This window comes from Gouania willdenowi, chromosome 6 (assembly GCF_900634775.1).
Source record: "Gouania willdenowi chromosome 6, fGouWil2.1, whole genome shotgun sequence".
NCBI classification, from domain to species: Eukaryota; Metazoa; Chordata; class Actinopteri; order Blenniiformes; family Gobiesocidae; genus Gouania; species Gouania willdenowi.
Window position 1 is genome coordinate 29,382,707 of NC_041049.1, and position 23,656 is coordinate 29,406,362.

At 37.5% G+C, this 23,656-nt stretch overlaps 1 protein-coding gene across 2 annotated transcripts in view; it reads left to right on the forward strand.

The window, feature by feature from the left end:
- sema4ba (sema domain, immunoglobulin domain (Ig), transmembrane domain (TM) and short cytoplasmic domain, (semaphorin) 4Ba) overlaps positions 1-20,780 on the forward strand; it is a 66,350-nt gene extending 45,570 nt beyond the window's left edge. For both annotated transcript variants that reach the window (XM_028451142.1, XM_028451143.1), the window contains exons 3-15: positions 1,555-1,715; positions 1,876-1,938; positions 4,156-4,254; positions 5,481-5,592; positions 5,693-5,809; positions 5,929-6,086; positions 12,253-12,434; positions 14,015-14,165; positions 14,809-15,019; positions 15,115-15,230; positions 15,410-15,567; positions 16,051-16,133; positions 18,010-20,780. In XM_028451142.1, the coding sequence (XP_028306943.1) occupies positions 1,555-1,715; positions 1,876-1,938; positions 4,156-4,254; positions 5,481-5,592; positions 5,693-5,809; positions 5,929-6,086; positions 12,253-12,434; positions 14,015-14,165; positions 14,809-15,019; positions 15,115-15,230; positions 15,410-15,567; positions 16,051-16,133; positions 18,010-18,782 (2,384 nt within the window). In that variant the 3' untranslated portion in view covers positions 18,783-20,780. The remainder of the gene's footprint in view (positions 1-1,554; positions 1,716-1,875; positions 1,939-4,155; positions 4,255-5,480; positions 5,593-5,692; positions 5,810-5,928; positions 6,087-12,252; positions 12,435-14,014; positions 14,166-14,808; positions 15,020-15,114; positions 15,231-15,409; positions 15,568-16,050; positions 16,134-18,009) is intronic.
- Positions 20,781-23,656: the final 2,876 nt, after the last annotated feature.

Sequence of the window (23,656 nt, forward strand, 5' to 3'; positions counted from 1 at the left end):
ATTTTTTTATTGTTCAGCCCCCTTTACACGCTGAAGTAAATCATTATTTTTGCACTTTAGTTCCACATTACATGTTGTTCCCAGTTGCATATCTTGCAGTCTAATATTTTCATATTTTTTTTAATTTTTGCTACATTTTAAGGCTTCTCATGATTAGTTTCTTTGAGTGTAGACGTTTTGTAGTGTTAGTGATCTTTATTGTCAATGATGAAAGGTTTTTAAGAAGATTGGTATGAAAATGTCCTCGTGTTTGTCGCGTACCACCTGTCATACCTCCATTACGTCACCACAATCCCACCAGTCTGTGTGTCTACCCGGGTCCTCACGCCCACCCCAGACCCCCCTTGGTGGGAGAAGAGGAAGACAGGAAGAAACAGGAATATTATATTATATGTTTTTTTCAATAAGTAGATGTTTAACTTTAAAGCTGATAACTGAAGTTTCTGAGAAATGTCTCGATGTCCCGCCCTAAACAGCTTCACTTCCTCCCCCTGCCTCTTCCAATCTACCAGAAGCCACGCCTCTACTTTTCTGCATGCGCATCGCGGAACCTAAAAAGGTCGCATTGGGTCGCATTGATATACAGACCCTTTCCAAAAAAATATCATGGAAAAGTTGTTTAATTTCCATAATTCCATTCAAAAAGTTAAACTTTCATAGATTATAGATTCAGGGCCCACATTTTAAACGATTTCAAGTATTTATTTGTTTATTTTTATATAATTTGGTCTTCCAGCGGGTGAGGAACAGAACCCAAGCTGCTTGAGGTCCAGTGTGAAATATCCAGTCAGTCATGATTTGGGGTGAAATGTTCTGTTCTGTTCCTCACCCGTCTTCCTCCAAACCCTTGAACCTTGATTCCTTAATGAACGGCGCACTTTTCTTTCATCAGAAAAGAGGACCATGGACAACTGGCCAACAGTCCAGTCCTTCTTCTGCTCTTTTTTTTTCTACAAAAACTGAAAAGTAAATAGTGATTTCTTCACAGTATTCCAATTTTTTGAATTCCTGTTTTCGTGGGTTTTATGAGCTGGAAGCCTAAATTATGTAAAAATAAACAAATAAATTCTTGAAATACTTTAAATTGTGAGCCCTGAATCTTTTTGAATGGAATTATGGACATTAAACAACTTTTCCATGATATTCTAATTTTTTGGAAAGGGTCTGTAGGTCTATGGGACAGGTAAGAGCCATAATCACATTTATATGTTTTATTTATATATTATGCACGGCCTTGTTTTTGTGCACAGTTCTGCATTCACTTTGATTGACAGTCTTAAACACATGAAGTCGAAGCTTATTCGTATCGTTTTCATTTGTATGGGGGTCTATAGGACGAAGGCGGGACTTATATACATTAATGTATATGAAGGACCACAGGCAGTAGACCATAGTAAAAGACTAGTTTTTTGCATTTCAAAAGAATCATACATAAACGTAGATTTCTCAGTAACTGCAGATATCAGCTTTAAAGGTGGAGAGTCTTACAGAAACTGTGAATATACATGGTTGATGTGTGAATGAATATCGTAATTCTCTGTCTCTCTCATATAGATGCAAAGGAGAGGACAACCAAAAGCTTCTCAGTCAACGGGGTCTTTAACTTTACCTCCCTCCTGCTCAGCAACGACAACAACATGCTCTACGTTGGCGCTCGGGAAATCCTTTTCGCACTTAACCTCTCCGACATCAGCGCCGCCAGTCTGCAAAGGAATGTAAGAACAACATCTCCACCTCCATAATCAGTTTAAGACATCAATAAGAATGTGGTTATGATAAGATCCCACAGGCACAATATTAACACAGTATGATCCCACAGGTCCACTGCTCTCTATATTAAACCTAAGTGAGTCTGACCATGTCTGTTTTCTGCAGCTCACATGGAAAACACAAGAGAGGAAGAGAGATGAGTGCAGTTTTAAAGGCAAAGACCTGCTGGTGAGTCAACGACCTGTTTCCACATGAGGTAGTTCAAATTTATGACTCACTCAAATACAGCTTTGGTCCCGTGTTAAGCTGACCAACAGTGAATGGGGCTTTAGAAAGAGGCCTCAGGCAGAACAAAGTGATCAACTTATTCTTCTTTTGTTTAGTGCAGACTTTGTGAGGTTACACATAAAGCTAACACCCACACAGACACAGACACTTCCCTTAATATGCAGAGTCACAACACCTTTGGTTCATGTTTCCTCAACAGAGTTGTTGTCATCGCTGTAGTCATATCCATGGTAGAGACGCTAAAATAGAGCGTATCCACGCCTCATTTTATTTATTTATTTTTGTTTATTTGACAGGGACAATGTACATCAATAAACATTAAAGTAAATGGACCAGAGTTAGCCTAATCCCTGTTTTCCATCTGCTGTCCCTGGACAGCAGCAAAAGTCACCCTAAAAACAAAATCTATCCACATTAGTACAATAAAAAAAATTCTAAAACAGCTAAAAAACATTCATAAAGCTTTAGAATTTACCTTACTAAAAATGTATAATTCCTTTTCAAAAAAAAGTTCAATACACATTTTAAATAAAATGCAAGAGAACTTCTGACTATTAGGGCTGATGATTGCAGATCTGATGACTCAAAAGCCATTTTCTTAGCTGGGTTTAAATGAATTATATGTGGGAATGTCCCTAATATTTACAGGTAATACGTTCCAGTAATGAGCAGCTTAAAATGCAAAGGATGACTGGCCAAATGCACTCTTTCTCATTGGGATTGTACAGTCTCTTCTTACTGCACCCCTTGTGTTACGCTGAGTCACATTTCTAATATTTACAAGTGATTAAGTGGAGGAGAGGACAGACATGTTCTCATAATTGGGAGATTGGCTGCTAGTTAGCACAAAGGTAACTCAAGCTAACACATCAAATCTGCTTCATCTATGACTTTGACTTTTCCCCTTTATTTGCATCTACATTTCATCTACAATGATATTTGCTATATACAGTATATTCTGGAAAATGTTTTCCACTGTGGGAAAATCTCAAACACTGTTTCATCATCTCTGAGTAAACTGACAAAAAAAACAAAAAAAACTTTCCGAGAACATTGACACAATGACATCTTCATGTCAGGTGTCCAGACAATAAATGAAATTACTCTTGTTATATTACAAGTTTATTATTAGAGGTGTGCCAAAATATTGATAGAACGATATATTGCGATATTTTGTCTTGCGGTACGTTATCAATATATCGATTTATTTATTTATTTATTTTTCCTTTTTATACAAGTTAAGTACTAAGCACAAGTGCAATGTTCTCAGGTTTTCAAGTTAACAAAGAACAAATTGATATTATTATTAGCACTGAAATGTATGTGCAGTCTGCAGTGCAGGTTTCAGTTGAACTTTACACATGGTGGTAAGTATAAAATGTGTGCCTAGGTTTTATTAGACCACCCAGTTGTTTATATTATAAAGCACTGACTGAAATGTTTATTTTTCATATGCAGTGAAATTTTCCAGTTTTCATAAAACAAGTGAATTCTGCTTGTTAAGCAGCGCTGATACGTGTCCATGTTTACAGAGAAGTTGATAATAAATGAGTATTTTCTGCATTCATTTTGCTTTTAATGATTTAAAGTTTATTTGCACAAACGTCATTAATAATATTTTGGTGAAGTATTATTTTGTATCAGTGTTCCCTTAAAGATTTAGTTTCAGATTTAGTTGTGGTCAGTGTGTATTAAAGGTACCATGTCATGCTATTTTTCACCCATCTCCATTTGTTGTAAGAACCCTAAAAACATAGTATTTGAGGTTTTTTTTTCCCAAACTCGCCTGTTTTCCAAAGTTTTAGCCTCTGAAAAGTCACTTTCTGAGCAACTTTTAACAAAGTGCTTTACAAGGCAGTAACAATATATTTGGCATCTCAATGCAGACCTGTGAAGTTAGATGTGAAGCAACTTTTTACACTTGTGGACAAACAGTACATCTGTATATGTAATATTTTATTCAATTTCATTTGTTTTAGAGAGTAAGAAAAATGTGGTTGTTGTTGGTTGTGTTTTGTGTACGTGTTTAAGCAAGTACAGGTTGTGCACATGCATGGACAGTTTTATACCTAAATACACCAAATGTTTGTTGCTACAGTTTGTTTTTAGTTTTGAAAAAGTGAAAGTAAAAGTGAACTCTTCTTGGTGCCAATACAGACAGACTGCTTCAACTACGTCAAGATTTTGCTGCGTGTCAACAGCACTCATTTGTACGTGTGTGGAACATACGCCTTCAGTCCAGTCTGTGCTTACATTGTAAGTAATGCAACTAAACACAGCCATGTTATCTTGTTTTTATTAATATTTTCAAATCAGAACGATAGACAGTCACAATTACAATAGTACAATGGTATTTAAGGGATGGAGAAAACAGATGACAGTGGTCACAAAAGCAACAACTATATACTGTATATATATATATATATATATATATATATATATATATATATATACACAAACAACAGTCAAAGTAAGAAAATCAAACAAAACAAACAATAAAGATGACCTCAGGTAAATGAGAATGATTGTTTGTGACAGTAAATGCATTACATGCTTTTTGAATTAATTAATTACCTTTATCTGTCACAAACTCCACAAACCTCCACAAACCTTCTTTCCATTATATATAATGTGTGTTGATGATACACACATATCAGCAGCAAAGAAATGTATAACATCCCATTGGCTATCAACAGTTGATAAGGATTGGTGCAATTGTAAAGCAGTAGCCCCAGTATAGCAGTTTAGGGGGTCATACCCTGGTTACATTGTTCAAATTTTCAAAAACGGTCTTCCAAAATGTTAATATTTTAGGGCAGAACTAAAATACTGGTAGCCAGTTTGCTGATTTTTCTTCAAATTTCCTCCAACATTCACTGGTTACGTCTGATTTTATTCTTGCTAATATGTTTGGTATTTAAAAGTATGTATTCAAAATTTCCCACTGATATTTTTTCAATACGGTTGAAAGTTGGGTAATAAATTGTATGTTGTTACTCAGATTTAATCTCCAAAAGTCTCTCTATAACTTCTGATGCCATTTTTACTATAATTTGTTGAGAATACAGACAAAGTTTTTTGGTTTGTTTTGTGAAGGCCAAACAAATGTGACCTGCTTTCTATTTGTGTTAATTGATTACTGCTGGCATAGAGATTTATGTGTTCTGGTGATTAGATTCTAGCAGAGAAGCTCTGTGCTTTGATGGTGTCTTACTTTTTTAATCAGCATTGTCTGCCTTTCTAGATACAACATGAGTGCTTTATTTAATCATAGCTTGTGTTCAAGGGAACCAGATCAAAATACAAGCATGTAACTCAATTTTAAAGCCTTTTACAACAACCCATAACTGATGAATATGGCTGACCTGCGTTTCAACTCCCTTTCTGTCTTGGCTCACTGGGAGTATGGGATAGTGGTCACTGTCAGAGCAGGTTATGGCTCTCCTTTTCAGCTGGGCCTGTCGTGTTTGTGCTCTTTGCAGCACGCTGCCAACTTCAGCTTAGTAACAAGTCAAACTGGTGAAGTTTGGACAGAGGACGGAAGGAGCCGCTGCCCATTCAATCCTGAATACAAGTCTACTGCCATCATGGCTGGTAGGTAAAACCGACAAAATTGGGATTTGAATACAGATGAATAAAACTCTTGTTAGCGCTTGATGAGATTGTTATTCTACCGTTATTCTCTGCTGTGCAGATGGAGAGCTGTACGCTGGTACAGTCAGTAATTTCCAAGGAAATGAGCCCATTATTTTTAAGAGTCTAAACCAAGGAACGGCACTAAAAACAGAGAACTCACTCAACTGGCTTCAAGGTACAGTGCAAATTAAATAATAGACCCATTAGGAACCATTATAAAGTTATGGATTAGTGCTGTAGACATGTCTGTTTCTGGATCCCAGTGTGACGGCAGCATTGTTGCTTTTCTTTCAGAGCCGGCCTTTGTTGGCTCTGCCTACATACAGGAGAGCCTGCCCAAGGGCAACCCAGTGGGCGAAGACGATAAGATTTACTTCTTCTTCAGCGAAGCAGGAAAGGAGTTTGATTTCTTTGACAACACCGTTGTGTCCCGCATTGCTCGTGTGTGTAAGGTGAGTGACGCTGGGGGGAACAGAGTTCATTTTTTATTCACATGAGCAGCAGCATCGACCCACTAAGTCACTGTAGCAACCTCTCAGACATGGGTGGTGTGGGTTTGTGTGCTCAGTGCATGCTCCTCTACTGGGATGTATGCATTCTTATGCTGTTTATAGTTTGATCATTAGTGATTAATCCTCCTGTACCGAGGCTACAAACTGTGTTGAGGCTTGCATCACTGACGTAAGCAGTGACACAGACGTTTAGCTAGCCGGTGATGTCATACTGTCTGTATGTCTGCTTAAAGCTAGGGTAGGCAATTTTCTCCAGATACACTTTTTAAGTTTTTGGTTGAAATTGTCTTTATGTCCTGACAGAAATGAAGATCTTATGTGCTCTGAAAAAGGAATGAAGAAACTCTGTCATCTGTAGCAGCTGTAAACCTGTAATAACTTCGACCAATAGAAAAAAAAGGAACAGTTTTTTTTAACCAATCACATCTCCCTGTCTCCCCGCTCATTCTCAACCTCTCGCATGCACAAAACCGCTGACAGAGTTAAAACAGAGTTTTTGGTCACGTCTTTTAACATATATTATGGTAAAGTTTATTGTTTATTTACTGCTGAATGAGACAACAAAGTTTCTACACAATACAAGCGATGAGCTAAGCTCCTCTTCTGCAGCAGCTGTGCGCATGCATGTGAGTGAGACGGAGCACAGAGGGGAGGGGCGAGGGGGGTAAAGGCGGAGCCGTCGGGGAGGCTACATTCAAAATCATGCTAGCTTTTGAAAATCACCTACCCTACCTTTAATTCATAAAAAAGTTCACCAGTTCAATAAAAAAAAAAAAAAAAACAGGGACAGTGTATGGAATAATGTGAGGGTGAATGTCATCATTTTTGGGTGATTGTTTTTAAAAAGGATCAACATAAGACTGGGAAATCCACTTTTGGGAAAATTTCAATGTGACACGGTACAGAGATGGGCAGCTTATATCAGCAGGTCATGTGCAAAACATGAATCTGTTCTGTATCTGATCTAATTCATTCCAGCATTTAGAATAATGACCTATCTGATCATTAATATAGAGGGTTTGAGTGTTGTTGTGCTTTTGTTGAAATGTAGTATATTTTTTTGCTCATTTTGTGTATTTTTGTGCTTTGGTGTGTTTTTGGGAATCATTTTGTTTGGTCATGTTTTCACCTGCGTTTGTCCATCTGTTGATGTTGATGTTTGTTAACAAGATAATTCAAAAACTTCTGAAAAGATTTTAATTAATGACTCCCATTTTGGAGATGATCCGGAAGGTACTGTAGATACAGTATCCAGAAGAAGTTTTGGAGCAAAGATAATTCAAAAAGCTGTCAACGGATTTAAATGAAATTTGTTGAGCTGATAGACAAGGTCAAAAGTAAGATGTACAATCACATGTTTGTGGCCCTGCAGAGGTAGAAGTTTTCCATCTCTTCTCTATGAGATGACTCATTTTTGTTATTGTTGAAATGCTCTAGCGTATTTCTCAGCCTTACCTTCTAAATCACAAAAACATGACTTTTGTCTTAAAACAATGGTGTTACTGTGGTCCAATGAGAATAAAAAACAGAAGGTTCCTCCTGTAGTGATGCCACAAAATGCCCAGTGATGAATCACAGCTGTTTAAAAACAAGCTTAAAAAACCCACATCTGTTCAGCTGACATTGCATATTAATGAGGGGTTTTCACGAGGTCATAAATATCCTGGATATTTTAGTAATAATGCAACACTATAGCAACAGGAGAAAGTAGAAAGAATCTAAGTAGAAACGAGCAAACTCATTAAATGTACTTACGTATCAAAAGTATCTTGTGAAAAAATATACTCAAGTATCAAAAGTCCAAGTAAAGTGAAAAGTATTTTTCAAAATATGAATAAAAAGAAGCTAAACAGCAAAAAATGGGTCACCCCTTGTTCTCTCTATTTCGCTTTTAGGTAAATGAAAAAGATGTGGTATGGTTTAAAACTAAAAAAACACCTGAGCAAACATGAACTGTTAGTGAATCAAGAACATAACTATAAATAAAGCCTCTGTCTGCTGTTTTAAGGTTTCCCCCATTCCAAGGTAGCCAAACAATGACATTTATGACCATGGATGATCTTCTACCAAAGGAGATGCTGTTGGTGTGGTGACATCTTTGTCCACATCACCGGTAACTGCTGAGGTAGCAATGTTGATCAATTCTTGCCTCCAATTTGTGCGTATTGTTTTTTTTCGCCCTCTCGGACACGCCCATTCCAGAATAACTCAATTCACTTCATTTCAACTTTATTTATATAGCGCAAAATACAACAAAGTCATCTCAAAGCGCTGAAAAAAATATAAAGTTTATAGTACAAAAGAAAGAACCCAACAAGATCCACATGAACAAGCATTTAGCGACAGTGGGAAGAAAAAACTCTCTCAGCAGAACCAGGTTCAGAGGTGGCAGCCATCTGCTTTGACTGGTTGGGTTAGTGGACAGAAGGGCAAACAGAATAGGATAGAAGGATAGTCCATCAGAGTGTTCCAGACTAGTTGAGTTGTGAGCCATTGATCAGGAACTGCCAACTCCAGCATCAACACACCTGAAACAGAAAAGATAGCCCTCGGAGGGCGGGGAGAAGGCACAGACTGCAGGAAAAACATGATACACTCGTTCCTAGTGGTTAGGTTAACATGAAACCTCTTGCGGCATTCTCCATGCTCTGAAATGCTACCGCTACAGACGCGGTTTTGTACTGGTCATATGTAATGATATACGGGGTGGACATCAGTGTAAATGGTGTGAAGCAGTGTGAGCAGTATGATGGGTTAAGCAGTAACAATGTGGCAAAAATAATATTAACGGAGTATAAGTATAATTTTAACTTTTAAATGTAGTAGAGTAAAGGTAAAAGTGCTGATTAAAAAAAAAAAACTCAAGTAAACTACAAAACCTTAAAAAAACACTTAAATATTGTAACGCAGTACATTTACTTTGTTGCTATACAGTATACCTCTGTTGTTATGGCAGCAAATGGAGAGCCTACATTATTTCCATTATAGTCGGTCGTAATGTTATGGCTCTTTTCACTCCCTGCACGTTTCCTTCCAGAAGGTAATTGCTTTAGAAGCTCAGGGTTGGTGCTGTGCCATTCCTCTTCTCCTCCTGAGCGGCTGTTTCCTCTCATTAATGGTCTAATCAATACTTCATGTTCTAACATTAATAAATACATCCATTCACCTTTCTTCACTGATGTTCAAACATAAAAGCCACGCTTCCACCTTAGACTTATTAAATGTAGTGATCTTCCAGTTAGTGTGTATCCTGTTCTTCAATCTGTGGAGCCAAATTAACTTTCATGTCAGGATTTAAAGTCTTACACCAGCAGCAATGGGTGGTAATAGCTGTAGGCTCAGTGGAGAAGGATTGTCAGAGCGTTGTTTCGTTCGCGATCGCATTAGAAAGTATTTGCCTTCCTCTAATCCACTGATGACAAACTTGTTTTAGTTCACGGGTCAAAAACGGAGCAGTTTGAACTCCAGTGGGCCACAGATTTTAGGTGGGAAAATGAGCAATTTCAACATTATTGTGCCCTCATTTGTACTTCCACATATAAATGATGTGTGAAGTTTGTTTAGATTAATTTGGTGAGACTGTCTGTGAGAAATTGTAGGATTTTGGAAAACTAGGGAGCTCTAAAAATGACTGCAGTCCAATGATATAGGCCCTATGTTCCCAAAGTGGGTACGGGTACCCCCAGGGGTATGCAAATTGTCATGAGGGTACGTGAAAATGTTTTTAAAAACATTGGAAACTAGAACATAGACCCTTTGATTGTTTGGACACATTGTGATGTATTTTGTTGGGCGGGGCTTAGCCTGGAGACAAACCACCATAGATGACTTACCCGTGCTGTTAGACAATGGGGAGCGACGTAGCAACGTGGCGGCCATCTTACCTCAGACAGCTGGCCGCGCTCATTACATCGATGTGCATGTACTACTTAAACAACCCTAACTTGCTCAATTTTCAACCAATTTTCAAATGGCTAGCGGCAATTTCAACATGTACAAGCATCCTATGTCATACCTATGTATAATAAGGTTTGTATACAAACAAAAAAATTGACGGATTTACAAATGTTTTGCCTTATTACAATAAGGCAAACCATTTGTAAATCCGTCAATTTTTCATTGAGTTAAGGGTATTTTTGTTTAAGATGATCACTCACTTTCCAACAGCTACCGTAGAGTGGTCAGATTGTCAGAACGTCAGTTGTCTGAGGTAAGATGGCCGTCGTTGAGCTTCGCTGGTGAATCCCGCTTATGTCATTTATTGTTTATATATATTTATGCTTTAGCCAGTTGCGTTTCCTGTTTTTGCCTCCAGCGATCATTAAGGGGTCTATAAATCAACCAGCAGTCAGGAACCTTCATACATCGCCACAAATTCCACATTAGCCTCTAGTGGTGACAGAAAAACAATTTAATCAGAAAAAGTGAAAACATGGCTAGAGCTACATTCATTCAAGCCAAACGTGCTTGATGCCCTTTGCTACCATGACGTACTTTTGTGAAAGTGGATTTTCAGCTATGACAAACATGAAAACGAAATATAGAAAAAGACTGATTTAAGAGTCGGACTCACGCAAATTTTCAAAACATAATAGGTAAAATTAAAAGACAATTTTCACTGTAGGGCTACATTTTGTATGACAAAATGGTACGAGACTGTGAAAAGTTTGGGAAGCATTGATGTAGGCAAAGAAAAACCTTGCAAATATTGTTGAGTTTTATTGAATTTATGAATTTAGAGGGACTGAAATATCTAGAACTGAATTATTTGGTATTTTATTTACACATGCATATTGTTGTCTGGCCCCCAAAGTAAGAAAATGACTCCAAAGACACTCCAAAAAATTACACAAAACTGCAGCAAATATACACAAAATTACTACAAAAATATATAAAATTCCTTAGATTGCACAAAACAAAAACAAACAAAAAAACACATCTTGAAGTATACACAAAATGACAGAAAAACACAAAAAACAGAAACAAAAATAGACTTTGACTTAAAATAAACATAACAAATGTCATCAAAATACACAACTGGACTCCAAAAACACACATAATTATATAAAATAGGCAAAACTTATGACAACAGAGTACACAATTTGACTCCAAAATACACAAACTTTTAAAACTCAAATAACAAAGGTTAAACATAAAAACAGGTTTTTACCAAATAATATGATCATTATTACAATATTATAAATAATACCTTTTGTGGGTTGGTTAGATTTCTATTGTCTTTAGCATTGAGGGTATCCACAGGTCCTCAAATTCTTTCATTTTGTTCTGTAACCTTGCGGTTACTTTTTCCATATTCAACACGTCTTTCATTCTGTCCCACTATTGCTTTGCACTATGTTTAACCTCTGTTAATTATTGTTTCTGGTGTATTTTTGTTTTGTTTTTTTAATTTTGTTGCTCTTGTAAGTTATTTGTATGTTGTAAATTGCAAACAAAAATGAAGTAAAAAAAAAAAAAAAAAAAGCCTCAAATAACACGAAAATACACAAAATGAGCAGAACATATACAAAATAACAACACAATTACTTAAAAAGAACAATTAACAACAACATAACCTGTGTTGATGCTCAGATTGGTCATCATTTTAAATACTGACATAAATGTTGATAGTGTGACCCTGAGATCAGTTACAATCACATGTTTTTGGCCCCCGCTCTGATAAAAGGTGTTAAGGCCGGACTCGGCCCCTAAGCCTTGAGTTTGACACATATGCCCTATATCCATGTCAGTTGCCAGGTTACGTATTGTTTTCATGACCTAGAAGTGTGCTTTGCTTAAGGCGCATATGTGGTGCAGTCACCACTCACTATAGAAGATTAACGTTTCTTATTTACATCGGTTCACACAGCTTCACCTTTGGCCGTAACCCTCCTTTACCTCTTTCTGCCATGGACAATAGTCACATATGAATCATGTTAACAGTCTATGTTTGATATGTTGATATAAAGGTGCAGCAGACGGTGAATAATGTGCATTAAACCTGTCAGATCCCATCATAAGCCTCTGTCAGTGCACAACCACTGTCTTACAGGATAGCGCCCTCTTCTGGCCACATGCTAAAACATCTGCACTGCCTGTTTTAAAGGGGGACATTGGAGGTGAGAGGGTTCTACAGAAGAAGTGGACCACCTTCCTAAAGGCTCAGCTCTTGTGTTCTCTCCCTGACGACGGCTTTCCTTTCAACATAATCCAAGATATGTTTGTTCTCACACCCAGCCCCGAGGATTGGAGGAACACCGTGTTTTATGGAGTCTTCACATCACAGTGGTGAGCAATACTCAACTACTTTTATACTACTGCACAAAAACAATACAATAATACAAATATTTGACGAACTTCATCATAGGTTTTCATGCCATTATAGGTTCAATGTTTACATTCTAAATTATTTTGATGTAGAAACAAGCCACTTTAGTTATTAACACAGCAGGGCCACAAAATATGATTATCTGATTCTGATATGAGGGCCACATTCTCAGCATTTAGAATAATGACCATTCTGATCATTACCACAGAAAACAACAAGGGGTTTGTGCATTTTTCTTGTCATTTAGTGTGTTTTTGTTCATTTTGTGTGTAAATATGTATATTTTTCTTGTTGTTTGGTCTGTTTTGTAATTTAAATTGTGTTTTTCAGTTATTTTTGTGTAGAGATGTGGTCATTTTGTCAGTTTTGTGAGTCATTTTTTTGTGTATACTTGTTGTACTTTTCTGTGAATTTCTTTTGTTCTTTTTGTCTATGTTTGATCATGTTTTGTGTATATTTTGTTGTACTTTTTCTACGTGATTCATGTAAGACTGAATTTTGTCCCGTAAACTATTGGCAAGCCATTCGAATCCAGTGATTCCTAGTGACACAACTGGGATTTTTGGTAATTTGTCATCAATAACTGCATGAATTGACATTATTTATACAGTACACCATCATATGTTTGTGTATATACAATATATGTTTATGTAGCTCCATAAATAGTTTTTTTTTATAATGTAAATTCATATTAATGATTAGTATAAACAGCTAACTTACCTACTTTTTTTGACGTAGTTAAGGCCAACATTAATTTGGTTTAAAAATGTGTTAATATGTATTATATACAGTATGTATTGCTTTATTTTTTTCTTTAATTGTGAGTCATTTTGTCTGTTTATGCGGTATTTCCTTATTTTTATGTGTTTTTAAAGTTATTTTCTGTGCTTTTGGAGTCCTTTTCTGTGTATTTGGCATTTCCTTATTTTTTACATGTTTTTGGAGTTATTTTCTGTGTTTTTGTTGTTCTTTTTGTGAGTTTTCCGAGTCATTTTCTGTGTTTTTGTTGTTTTTTTGTGAATTTCTTTGAGTCAAGTTGTCTGTGTATTTAAGGGAGCTTAATAATTTATGTCATCATGAAGATTGTTCTATATTCCAACAACCTGAACTGAAATGCACCTTTCTTTTGTAACTGTTCTCAATTTTGTGTTTTTTAAATATCTGTATTCCTCACTATAGAAGCTAGCTTATTTGCTTTTTTGACGTAGTTAAGGCCAACATTAATTTGGTTAAAAAAAGGTGTTCATTTGTATTGTCTACACTTTGTATTGCTTTGAATTTTCTTCTTTTAAAAAAAAAGGGGTCATTAAAAAACACCACACGTTAATGGGTTTAGATACGCTGATAATTTTGATTGATCCCAATATGATGATTTAAACGTCTTAAAGTTCAAAAGTGCATCACAAACTGTCTCATCTGCTGTAGCTTCAATGCTTGTGTTGAATGAAAGCCATAGTTAGCTGTTACTGGTTCACTCACTGTAATAGTCTAATCTTATAATTGTGACCCACTGACTGTTGGTACTGGTGTGTTTTTGAAGGTATAAGGGAGCATCAGGAAGCTCTGCTGTGTGTTCCTTCACCATGGACCAGGTGGAAAAAGCATTCAATGGTCGATACCGTGAGGTGAACAGGGAAACCCAGCAGTGGTACACCTACAACCACCCAGTCCCTGAACCCAGACCTGGAGCGGTGAGTCCTGCCTCTCCTGCTGCTCTCTGCTGGACAACATAACATCTACAATAATAAATCTTGAATTTGTTATTTTTTTATCACCTTGTTCATACGACTATGGCAGTTTCTACAAATTAACAAACAGAGTTGGACCAAGTTATGGACTTGTGTTGTACAAAAGCAGAGATAGGCAGGTCACATGATCAATATTCATATCAGCATTTAGAATAATGACCAAACTGAGCATTAACACAGGAAACGACCATATTTTTTTTTGTTTTATCTCATTTTGGAGTCTTTGAGTGTCCTTTTGCAGTCGTTCAGTAAGTTTTTTTGTGTGTATTTTGTGGTTTCATATTTTTTGGGAGTCAGTTTATGTACTTTTATGCATTCTTGGAGTCATTTTGTGTATTGTTGTTGTCATTTTCTGTGTTTTTGGAGAGCAGTCCAGAATTTGTGTCGTCCCCTTTGAGGAATGTGTGTAATTTTGTGTGTTTTTTGGATACATTTTATGCCTGTAGGCTGTAGTTTTGTGTATTTTTGCTGTTGTTTTCTGTCATTTTGTGTATTTAGTTTGGGAGTCACTCATAACTAAACATATCAATTCTATACAGTTATCAAAAATACATGATAGTGTGTTTGTGTTGTGTTGACTCCACAGTGTATCACAAACACTGCCAGAGAGCACGGTATCTCATCCTCGCTGCACATGCCGGACAAAGTGCTGAACTTTGTGAAAGATCACTTCCTGATGGACAGCGTGATTCGCAGCCAGCCTCTTCTCCTCAAACAGAACGTGCGATACACACAAATCGCTGTCCATCGAGTCCAAGCAGGTGGAAACGTGTATAATGTTCTCTACATTGGCACAGGTGAACACCTTAATGTACTCTCTTGTTTTGTCGGTTCTCATTTAAAAAATATCAGATGATCTATTATTCTAATCTCATCCTGATCAATCAAACAGACGATGGGCGACTTCATAAAGCAATCAATGTCAACAACAAAATGCACATCATCGAGGAGATCGTCATCTTCCAAGACTCCCAACCAGTGCAGAACATTGAGCTGGACTCTGAGAAGGTAAATATGAAGTCATTCCTACACACAGATCTATCTCCTGCTGCCATGGAGCTCATAGAACCCATGAACCATTGCAGCCTGGAGCCCAATGTGTGTTCAATGAGCTAATGACATGATTTTAAACCTGCATGAAGTCATGGCAGCACATACACTGTATTCAGTGTTCCTCTCTCCATCAGGGAAAGGTTTTTGTTTCCTCCTTCTCTGAGCTGGTGGAGGTCCCAGTGGCTAACTGCACTAACTATCTGAGCTGTGGGGAGTGCATCCTGTCCAGAGATCCTTACTGTGGATGGGACGGGAAGCAATGTGTGGAACGAAGACAAGCTCCACCAAGCAAGTATGAATCTCTCTCTGCACAGAGAACAGCACAACTTCAACCAGGCGTCATATACTATGCAATGTATGAACAATTTGGAAATTACATTGCCTGGGTTTGGCCCCCTCAGTTTGTTTAGGTGCCAGGGTAGTTTCATTTTATTTTCTACTAATTTGTTTTTATTATTATTATTATTATTATTATTATTATTATTATTATTATTATTATTATTATTATTGTACTTTTTCTTTTTCTCTTTATTTATTATTAATTATTTTTATTAGTTCATTTATTTATCTCTTCTTCCCTCACCAAAAATAGAAAACAACTTTTATTATCACTTATTGATTTATTTTCTTTTCTTTTCTTTTGTTTTTTCTTCCTCCATTCCTTTGTCCTGTTATTTATTTTGTCATTATGCATGTTACAAAATTTATTAATAATAATAATAATGAAAAAGGAAATAACATTGCCATCTCACCTTGTATGTTTGTTGTGTTTCAGGATGTGGCAACAGGATGTAAACACAGCAGACACATCAGCAGTTTGCACCAAGGCCACAGCAAGCCCAAGATTAGCAATACCTCGTAAGTTTAAGTGAAACACATAGGGTAACATAACAAATACAAAATACATTATTTTACAGTCAGTGTTTTTACAAATATGCCAGCAATTTAACAAGAGCAGACATAGGATGGATTAAGTGTAATTTTTGACACAAAAAAATATCTTTATCACAGCCATCACAGAGGTGGAGGTCATTAAACACATTAAAATTGCATCCACATGATATACAAAGCACAATAAGCTAACAATCAGACAACAGGTGCGTGTTGCACAAAACCAGGATAAGGGATAAAGCCTGGAAAAATCTGCTATCCTGGATAAACTTATTCCCAAGTCGGTTGAACGAAAGCCGGCTAAGTTTATCCCGGACAAGTAACCATGGTGATTTAGCCTCTACAGCTCATCTGTAACCATGGTGATTTAGCCTCTACAGTTAACCTGTAACCATGGTGATTTAGCCTCTACAGCTAACCTGTAACCATGGTGATTTAGTCTCTACAGTTAACCTGTAACCATGGTGATTTAGCCTCTACAGCTAACCTGTAACCATGGTGATTTAGCCTCTACAGCTAACCTGTAACCATGGTGATTTAGTCTCTACAGTTAACCTGTAACCATGGTGATTTAGCCTCTACAGTTAACCTGTAACCATGGTGATTTAGTCTCTACAGCTAACCTGCTGCAGAGCAGGTTAACAACCAGGATAAAGTTATCCCCGATGTGGCTCTGCTGTCAGTGCTGTGAGAAATGAGTGTTTTACAGAATGTTCATGGTTTTTATACATGTTTATTCACCTAAATAATAAATAGTCATTTAATTTGTCGGTTGACTTTTGGTTTCAATATTTTTATTATCATAGTTTATCTAAAAAGACAAAAAGAACATATAAAAAGACAATATAAAAAGACAATATTTGAGCAATGAAAGTGAGAAGGCAGATGGTTTATTAGGAATATTTTCCTTATTAATAAAACACTAACACTGAAGAGTTAGAAAAGATACAAAATAATCTGACTTTACTCATTATGAGTGCAATGTAACTAATAGAAGATCATTTTTAAGTGTGTTTTTAAGAGTTTCACATTATTCTGACTTCACTTTTTAACTTTACAATAACTCTATTCATTTCATTTGTTTTCCTGTCAGGCGTCTGGCTATTTTGTAACACTAATAAACCCTGCTTATGGAATTGCTGTCAGAGGTTTGATTTAAATGGATTATTGGAGTCATTTTTATTCATGTGTTAAATTAGATGATTGCTCCTTTATAGAAACTTATCAATACGTATATGTAACATAGCCTCGTAACATGCAGGATAATGGTTCATTTGTAATGTTGGATCAGTGGTACATTTCTTGCCTTCCATGCAGTAAATCCTGAGTGTGAGTCGTGGCTTATACACTTTACCTTTTTTTTGCGTGAAATTCCCCTCTGGGAGATTAATTAAGGTCTATTCTATTATATGTGAACAAAAGAATAAATCTAATAATCAGTGATTTAGAAAAGTGGTCAGCTCCACCTCCTCTTACTGTAACTATAGCAGTTCATTTAATTAATTCTACATGTTTGGGATATTTACGCATTAAGGCGGTCGGCTATTGCCTGCCAGCCTTTCTCTTTCTCCTTGTGTACTGCATGTATTTGAACACATCAGATAAAAAAAGAAAAGAAAAGAAAAAGCACTGAGGATGTAGAAGTCTCAAAAACTCATGTCCAATCTGATACAAGTGGACACACAGGGTTCCGTGAATGTTGTAGTCACATATTTCTCACCATAGAAAACAACCAAAGCAACAGTTAAATACATCTGATCATCTAAGAATTATGAACCATGTGATCAATGATCTTGTGTTGTGGTGTTTTCATCTCAGTCTGGACTCATCTGCCTTTCTGCAGGAACGTCCTCCTGCCAGGTGATTATTATCCCAGCCAACACCTTCAAAGTCCTGCCTTGTATTCTGCGCTCCAATCTGGCTGAGAGGAAGTGGGAGTTCAGTGAGAGTGCAGGTCATTTCCATTACCCCAACCCCAAGGGCGGCCTGGTGGTGGTCGCTCAGGCTAATCGTCAGGAAACCTACGAGTGCTGGTCCGTGGAGGAAGGATTCACACAACTTCTGGCTAACTACTGTGTGAGGGGCGAGGCCGGGCAAGGGAGCTCCAACCTGACAGGCCATCCACATCCATCAATCATCTCCCAGGAGGAGTTTGTCATCCTGCCGGGCGAATCACACTCATCGCAAATCAACACAAAGACCTACTGGAACGAGCTGATCGTGGTGTGTGCCCTCCTGGCGTTCTCGCTAGTGGTCTTCTCTCTTTTTGTGGTTTACAGGAACCGTGATCATATGAAGTCCATGCTGAAGGAGGGAGAGTGCCCAAACATACAGCAGAAGAAACCCAGGATAACAGGAAAACCTGCTGAGAACTTACCCCTCAACGGCAGCGCGGTCACAGCGCCGGTGTCGGATCACAAAGGTTACCAGACTCTTAATGACAACTACATCTGCAGCACTCCACCGCACGAGTGCTCATCTCCAGACAACAGCAAGAGCTTCACAGAGGCAGAGAAGAGGCCTCTGAGCCTAAAAGAGAGCCACGTGGAGATCTCCTCCACATGTCCTCGACCTCGGGTCAGACTGGGCTCTGAGATCAAAGACTCCATAGTGTGAGGCTGTTCCACTCTTGAAGAACTCAAAGAAACATTGGAGGAGAAAGAAAGCAGCACTCCCATCACACTGATTTTGCACTTTGTTGTTTTCCTGTCCTTTGTGGTCCATGTGCATTTTAATTAACTTCCCTCTCACTTGGTTTTAAGTGCATTTAAAGCACAGGGAAGAAGTTTGCCTTCAACACTTTCTCATCCGGCTCACAGGAATGTAAACAAGCGTAGTGGTGGCTCTGCAGCAACAGTTGAGTTATACATTCAATGAGCATCGCCACTAAGGCTGTCTGTGCAAATACATGACCTGTAGCTGATGCTACACTGAGACATGTTGTCTGTAACAGCTGAAGCAGTGTTTGAGTGTCTGTAAGAGCCTACCCTTCGCCAAGGCTATGCACAATGTACTGTACTGTAGCAGGTGAGCACAGGCCAGTCCGTCACAGGTCTGAAAAGAATTGTTACTTTGTTACTAAACTGCAACAGGCTGAAAGGGTTTAAGAATGAAAGAGTGAAAAAAAACAGTCAAGAAAAGAAGAATTCACATCAAACCTGAGGAAAAAACAATTGTGATAAGGACACTGTAGTGTGTAGAGCAGACATGGGCAACTTACAGTCTCGGGGGTCACATGCGGTCAAAATATTATAAATCCAAAAACTCATAAAAAGACAGAAAAATACGCACATATTCACTCTAAAAGCAAATACACATACAGTATATACTAAAAAACTACTGAAATATATGTGAAGCAACACCCAAAATATACATAAATAACTTGAAAAACACCGTAAACACACAAAACACCAAAGTACACTAAATAAATTAAAAAAAAAAACACACAAAACAACAAGAAAATACAGAAAATGAATTTAAAAAGTTACCCATATCTGGTGTACAGTGTAGATGGTCCCATTTTGACTGCTTTCATTTCATCAGATGTGACATGGTGACAAAATGTCCTTCCAAGTATTATCTTGCAGTTTTAGATCAGACACTCAGTCTATGCAAAGCCGATAATGTGAAGTAAGGTAAGCAGCAGGTAAGGAAACACTGAGTGAGCACAAAGGTACGTCTGTGCTGGTACATCAAACACACACACCTACTGTATACTCAGTTCTTACACCAAGTATGCAAGAGATTTGAGCCATTCAGTGAGTTTTAAGGCTGAAGATAAAAGACGAGGATACAGTTCAGAAGATTATTTTGCTGCTTTTGTTGTTGAGAGTTTCAAAATAATATTTACCAAGTCCGTGTGGCTAACAGTTTCTTTCACAAACAGCATTGTTCACTGTTGTTCTTTCAGGTTGATCCTCAAAGGGAAATATTTCAATACTACACAGATTATATAAACTCACATTTGTATAGCCTCACATTCAATATACAGTAATTATAGGAAGAAAAAAAAAATCAGCCTCCATAAAAGCCATATATTTCATGTTGAGTGCATTTGACACGTATGCAGGAGTACAGTGTTAAACCACACAATCCACCAAATTTATGACTTGACAGCACTTATCTCTATCAGTATCTTCAGAGTCTTACTTATTTGAAGTGTGATTGATAATACAGGCAGAAAACATGGGGATTTCACACGAATGCATGCATAAAGGGAAGGCTGGTGTGTGATTTGCACATGATGTTTAACGCCTTAGTACAAAAGCAGGTTATGAACAATAAGACCAAGATGAATCTGTCTGTTTGGATGATGAAGCAATCAGCTGTTTGGTCTGCAGGAAACACTGACATCATGTACTTTAATGGTGGTCAGTGTTGTATAATGAGGAGCTTCTTTTCTAATGTTGGTGTTGAAGTGGCTTTAGCCTCAGTCAGGGACAACATTTTCCTCTTTCATTTGTGGGGAATTGATGAAAAACCGCAAATATGTGCAATATTGCATCACAATGGCATTAGTATTATGGAACATTTTCTGTGTGCAAAGACTGGCCAGTTAGAATCACTGATGCAGTATTGAAAGCTTTGACTGTTACAAAAAAAAAAAAAAAAAAAGTGGCTACCGTCAGCTTCATATTGCATATACTGTAGGTGCAGAACCCAATACTACGTGGCTGTGATTTAGATGTGCAGGTAGTCTACTTTATTTTGAAAAACAGCCTGAACTATAACCACCACCGTGAACTTAGTGTTATCTCTAATAATGAACCACTATAGTCAAGCCTTCTCTTTGTGACAGTACAAGTTGCTCAAAGCTGATCGTCATATAAGTAAACAGGTTTTTTATGTACAATTGTTTTGTAAATTCAGCTGCCAATGTAAAAAAAAAAAAAAAAAAACAATATTGTGAATTGTATTTTTTGTAAAATGTCACTTTTTTTTTTCTTTTTCTATTGTAAATAAGAAGCACTTTATTTTAATTTTTCAAATAAATACAAAATTGATACTTTTTCATTGGGGATGGTTTGTAACTGAAGTAATAAATACATATTAATGTGAATATATTAATTGAAGATAACATCCAGCAAGTGAAGGCAAGTGCTGATTTAACTTACACTGAAAGAAAATATAAACGCAACACTTTTGTTTTTGCTCCCATTTTCCATGAGCTGAACTGATGATCTAAAACATTTTCTATATACACCAAAGACATATTTCTCACAAATATTGTTCACAAATGTGTCTAAATCTGTGTTAGTGAGCACTTCTCCTTTGCAGAGATAATCCATCCCACCTCACAGGTGTGGCATATCAAGATGCTCATTAGACAGCATGATTATGGCACAGATATGCCTTAGGTTGGCCACAATAAAAGGCCACTCTAAAAATGTTCAGTTTAAACACACAGCACAATGCCACAGAAGTTCTGAGAGAGCATGCAATTAGCATGCTGACTGCAGGAATGTCCACCAGAGCTGTTGCCCGTGAATTAGATGTTCATTTCTCTACCATAAGCCGTCTCCAAAGGCGTTTCAGAGAATTTGGCAGTACATCCAACCGGCCTCAAAAACACAGACCATGTGTAACCACACCAGCCCAGGACCTCCACATCCAGCATGTTCACCTCCATGATCATCTGAGACCAGCCACCTGGACAGCTGCTGCAACAATCAGTGTCTCGACCTGACTGCAGTTCGTCATTGTAACCGACTTCAGTAGGCAAATGCTCACGTTCAATGGTGTCTGGCACATTGGATGAATCCCGGTTTTCACTGTTCAGGGCAGATGGCAGACAGCATGTGTGTCATCGTGTGGGTGAGCGGTATGCGGATCTTAACGTTGTGGATGGAGTGGCCCATGGTGGCGGTGGGGTTATTGTATAGGCAGGCGTATGTTATGGACAACGAACACACATTTTATTGATGGCATTTTGAATGCACAGAGACACCGTGACGAGATCCTGAGGCCCATTGTTGTGCCATTTATTCGTGACCATCACCTCATGTTGCAGCATGATAATGTACGACCCCATGTTGCAAAGATCTGTACACAACTCCTGGAAGCTGAAAACATCCCAGTTGTTGAATGGCCAGCATACTCACTGGACATGTCACCCACTGAGCATGTGTGGGATGCTCTGGATTGGCGTATACGACAGCGTGTTCCAATTCCTGCCAATATCCAGCAACTTCACACAGCCATTGAAGAGGAGTGGACCAACATTCCACATTCCAATCAACAACCTGATCAACTCTATGCAAAGAAGATGTGTTGCACTGCCTGAGGCAAGTGGTGGTCACAAGATACTGACTCGTGTTCTAACCCCCCCGGCCTTTTATTGTGGCCAGCCTAGGGCACGCCACACGCCTAGGGCAATCCATCCCACCTGTGAGGTGGGATGGATTATCTCTGCAAAGGAGAAGTGCTCACTAACACAGATTTAGACACATTTGTGAACAATATTTGAGAGAAACAGGTCTTTGGTGTATATAGAAAATTAGGGGTGTCCCGGTTCGATATCGGTCCGATATCAACCTGAAAATGAATATCAAATATCGGATTTAAATTTTAGATTTTTGATGTTTTTTGCAATAAAATATTTTTTATAAATTGTAGAATACTGTAGATATTATGTTTAAGGTTAAAATGTATGTAACCAATTGGTTAATAATAAATGGGTCAGTTTTTCTCATACCTACTGTTGCTGACTATTGTTCTCTGTTTGAGTGACATCACTTGATCAAGCCTTTTCTAACATTCCACACTACAAAACAAGTAATCATTATTTTTTTATTTAAAAAAGTAATAAATGTATGTATGATTCATGCTGATATCGTATCGGATCAATATCGGTATCGGCCGATATGCAAGGCTGCAATATCGATATCATATCAGAAATGAAAAAGTGGTATCGGGACATCCCTAAATGTTTTAGATTTTTGAGTTCATGAAAAATTGGAGCAAAAACAAAAGTGTTGCGTTTATATTTTTGTTGAGTGTAGTTAGAAGGAGTAACATAACATGTTGAGAAAGCTTGTGTGTTTTCGGTTAGAGTGAATCAGTTGTACAAATATATATAAAAAATAGCACAAAATTGAAGAGCAAGGGTAATTGATCAGTAACACTATATTTCTTTATGAGTGACAATGTTCTGCCGAGGTAATGGATAACAAGGTGACACAAACACAAATGTATCTGTCAGTTACACACAGACCAAGTACACACGCCTCATTCCCGGGGCTATGAGTGCAACCACATGTAGGATTAGTGAAATCCTTCTAAAGGCGTATTTTAATTTAGTTAAACAAATCACTGAACGCTTAACAGTATTGTCAAGTGTCTTTCACACACTAAACACGTTTTTCCTCTTTCACTATTCAGATGACTTTACGAGCTATTCAATTCACTACAATATTGCCTAATTTTATATGCATATGCTGAAATCACGCAAGATTACCTAAAGACAAATCTGAAGTCCGTTTGCTACACTT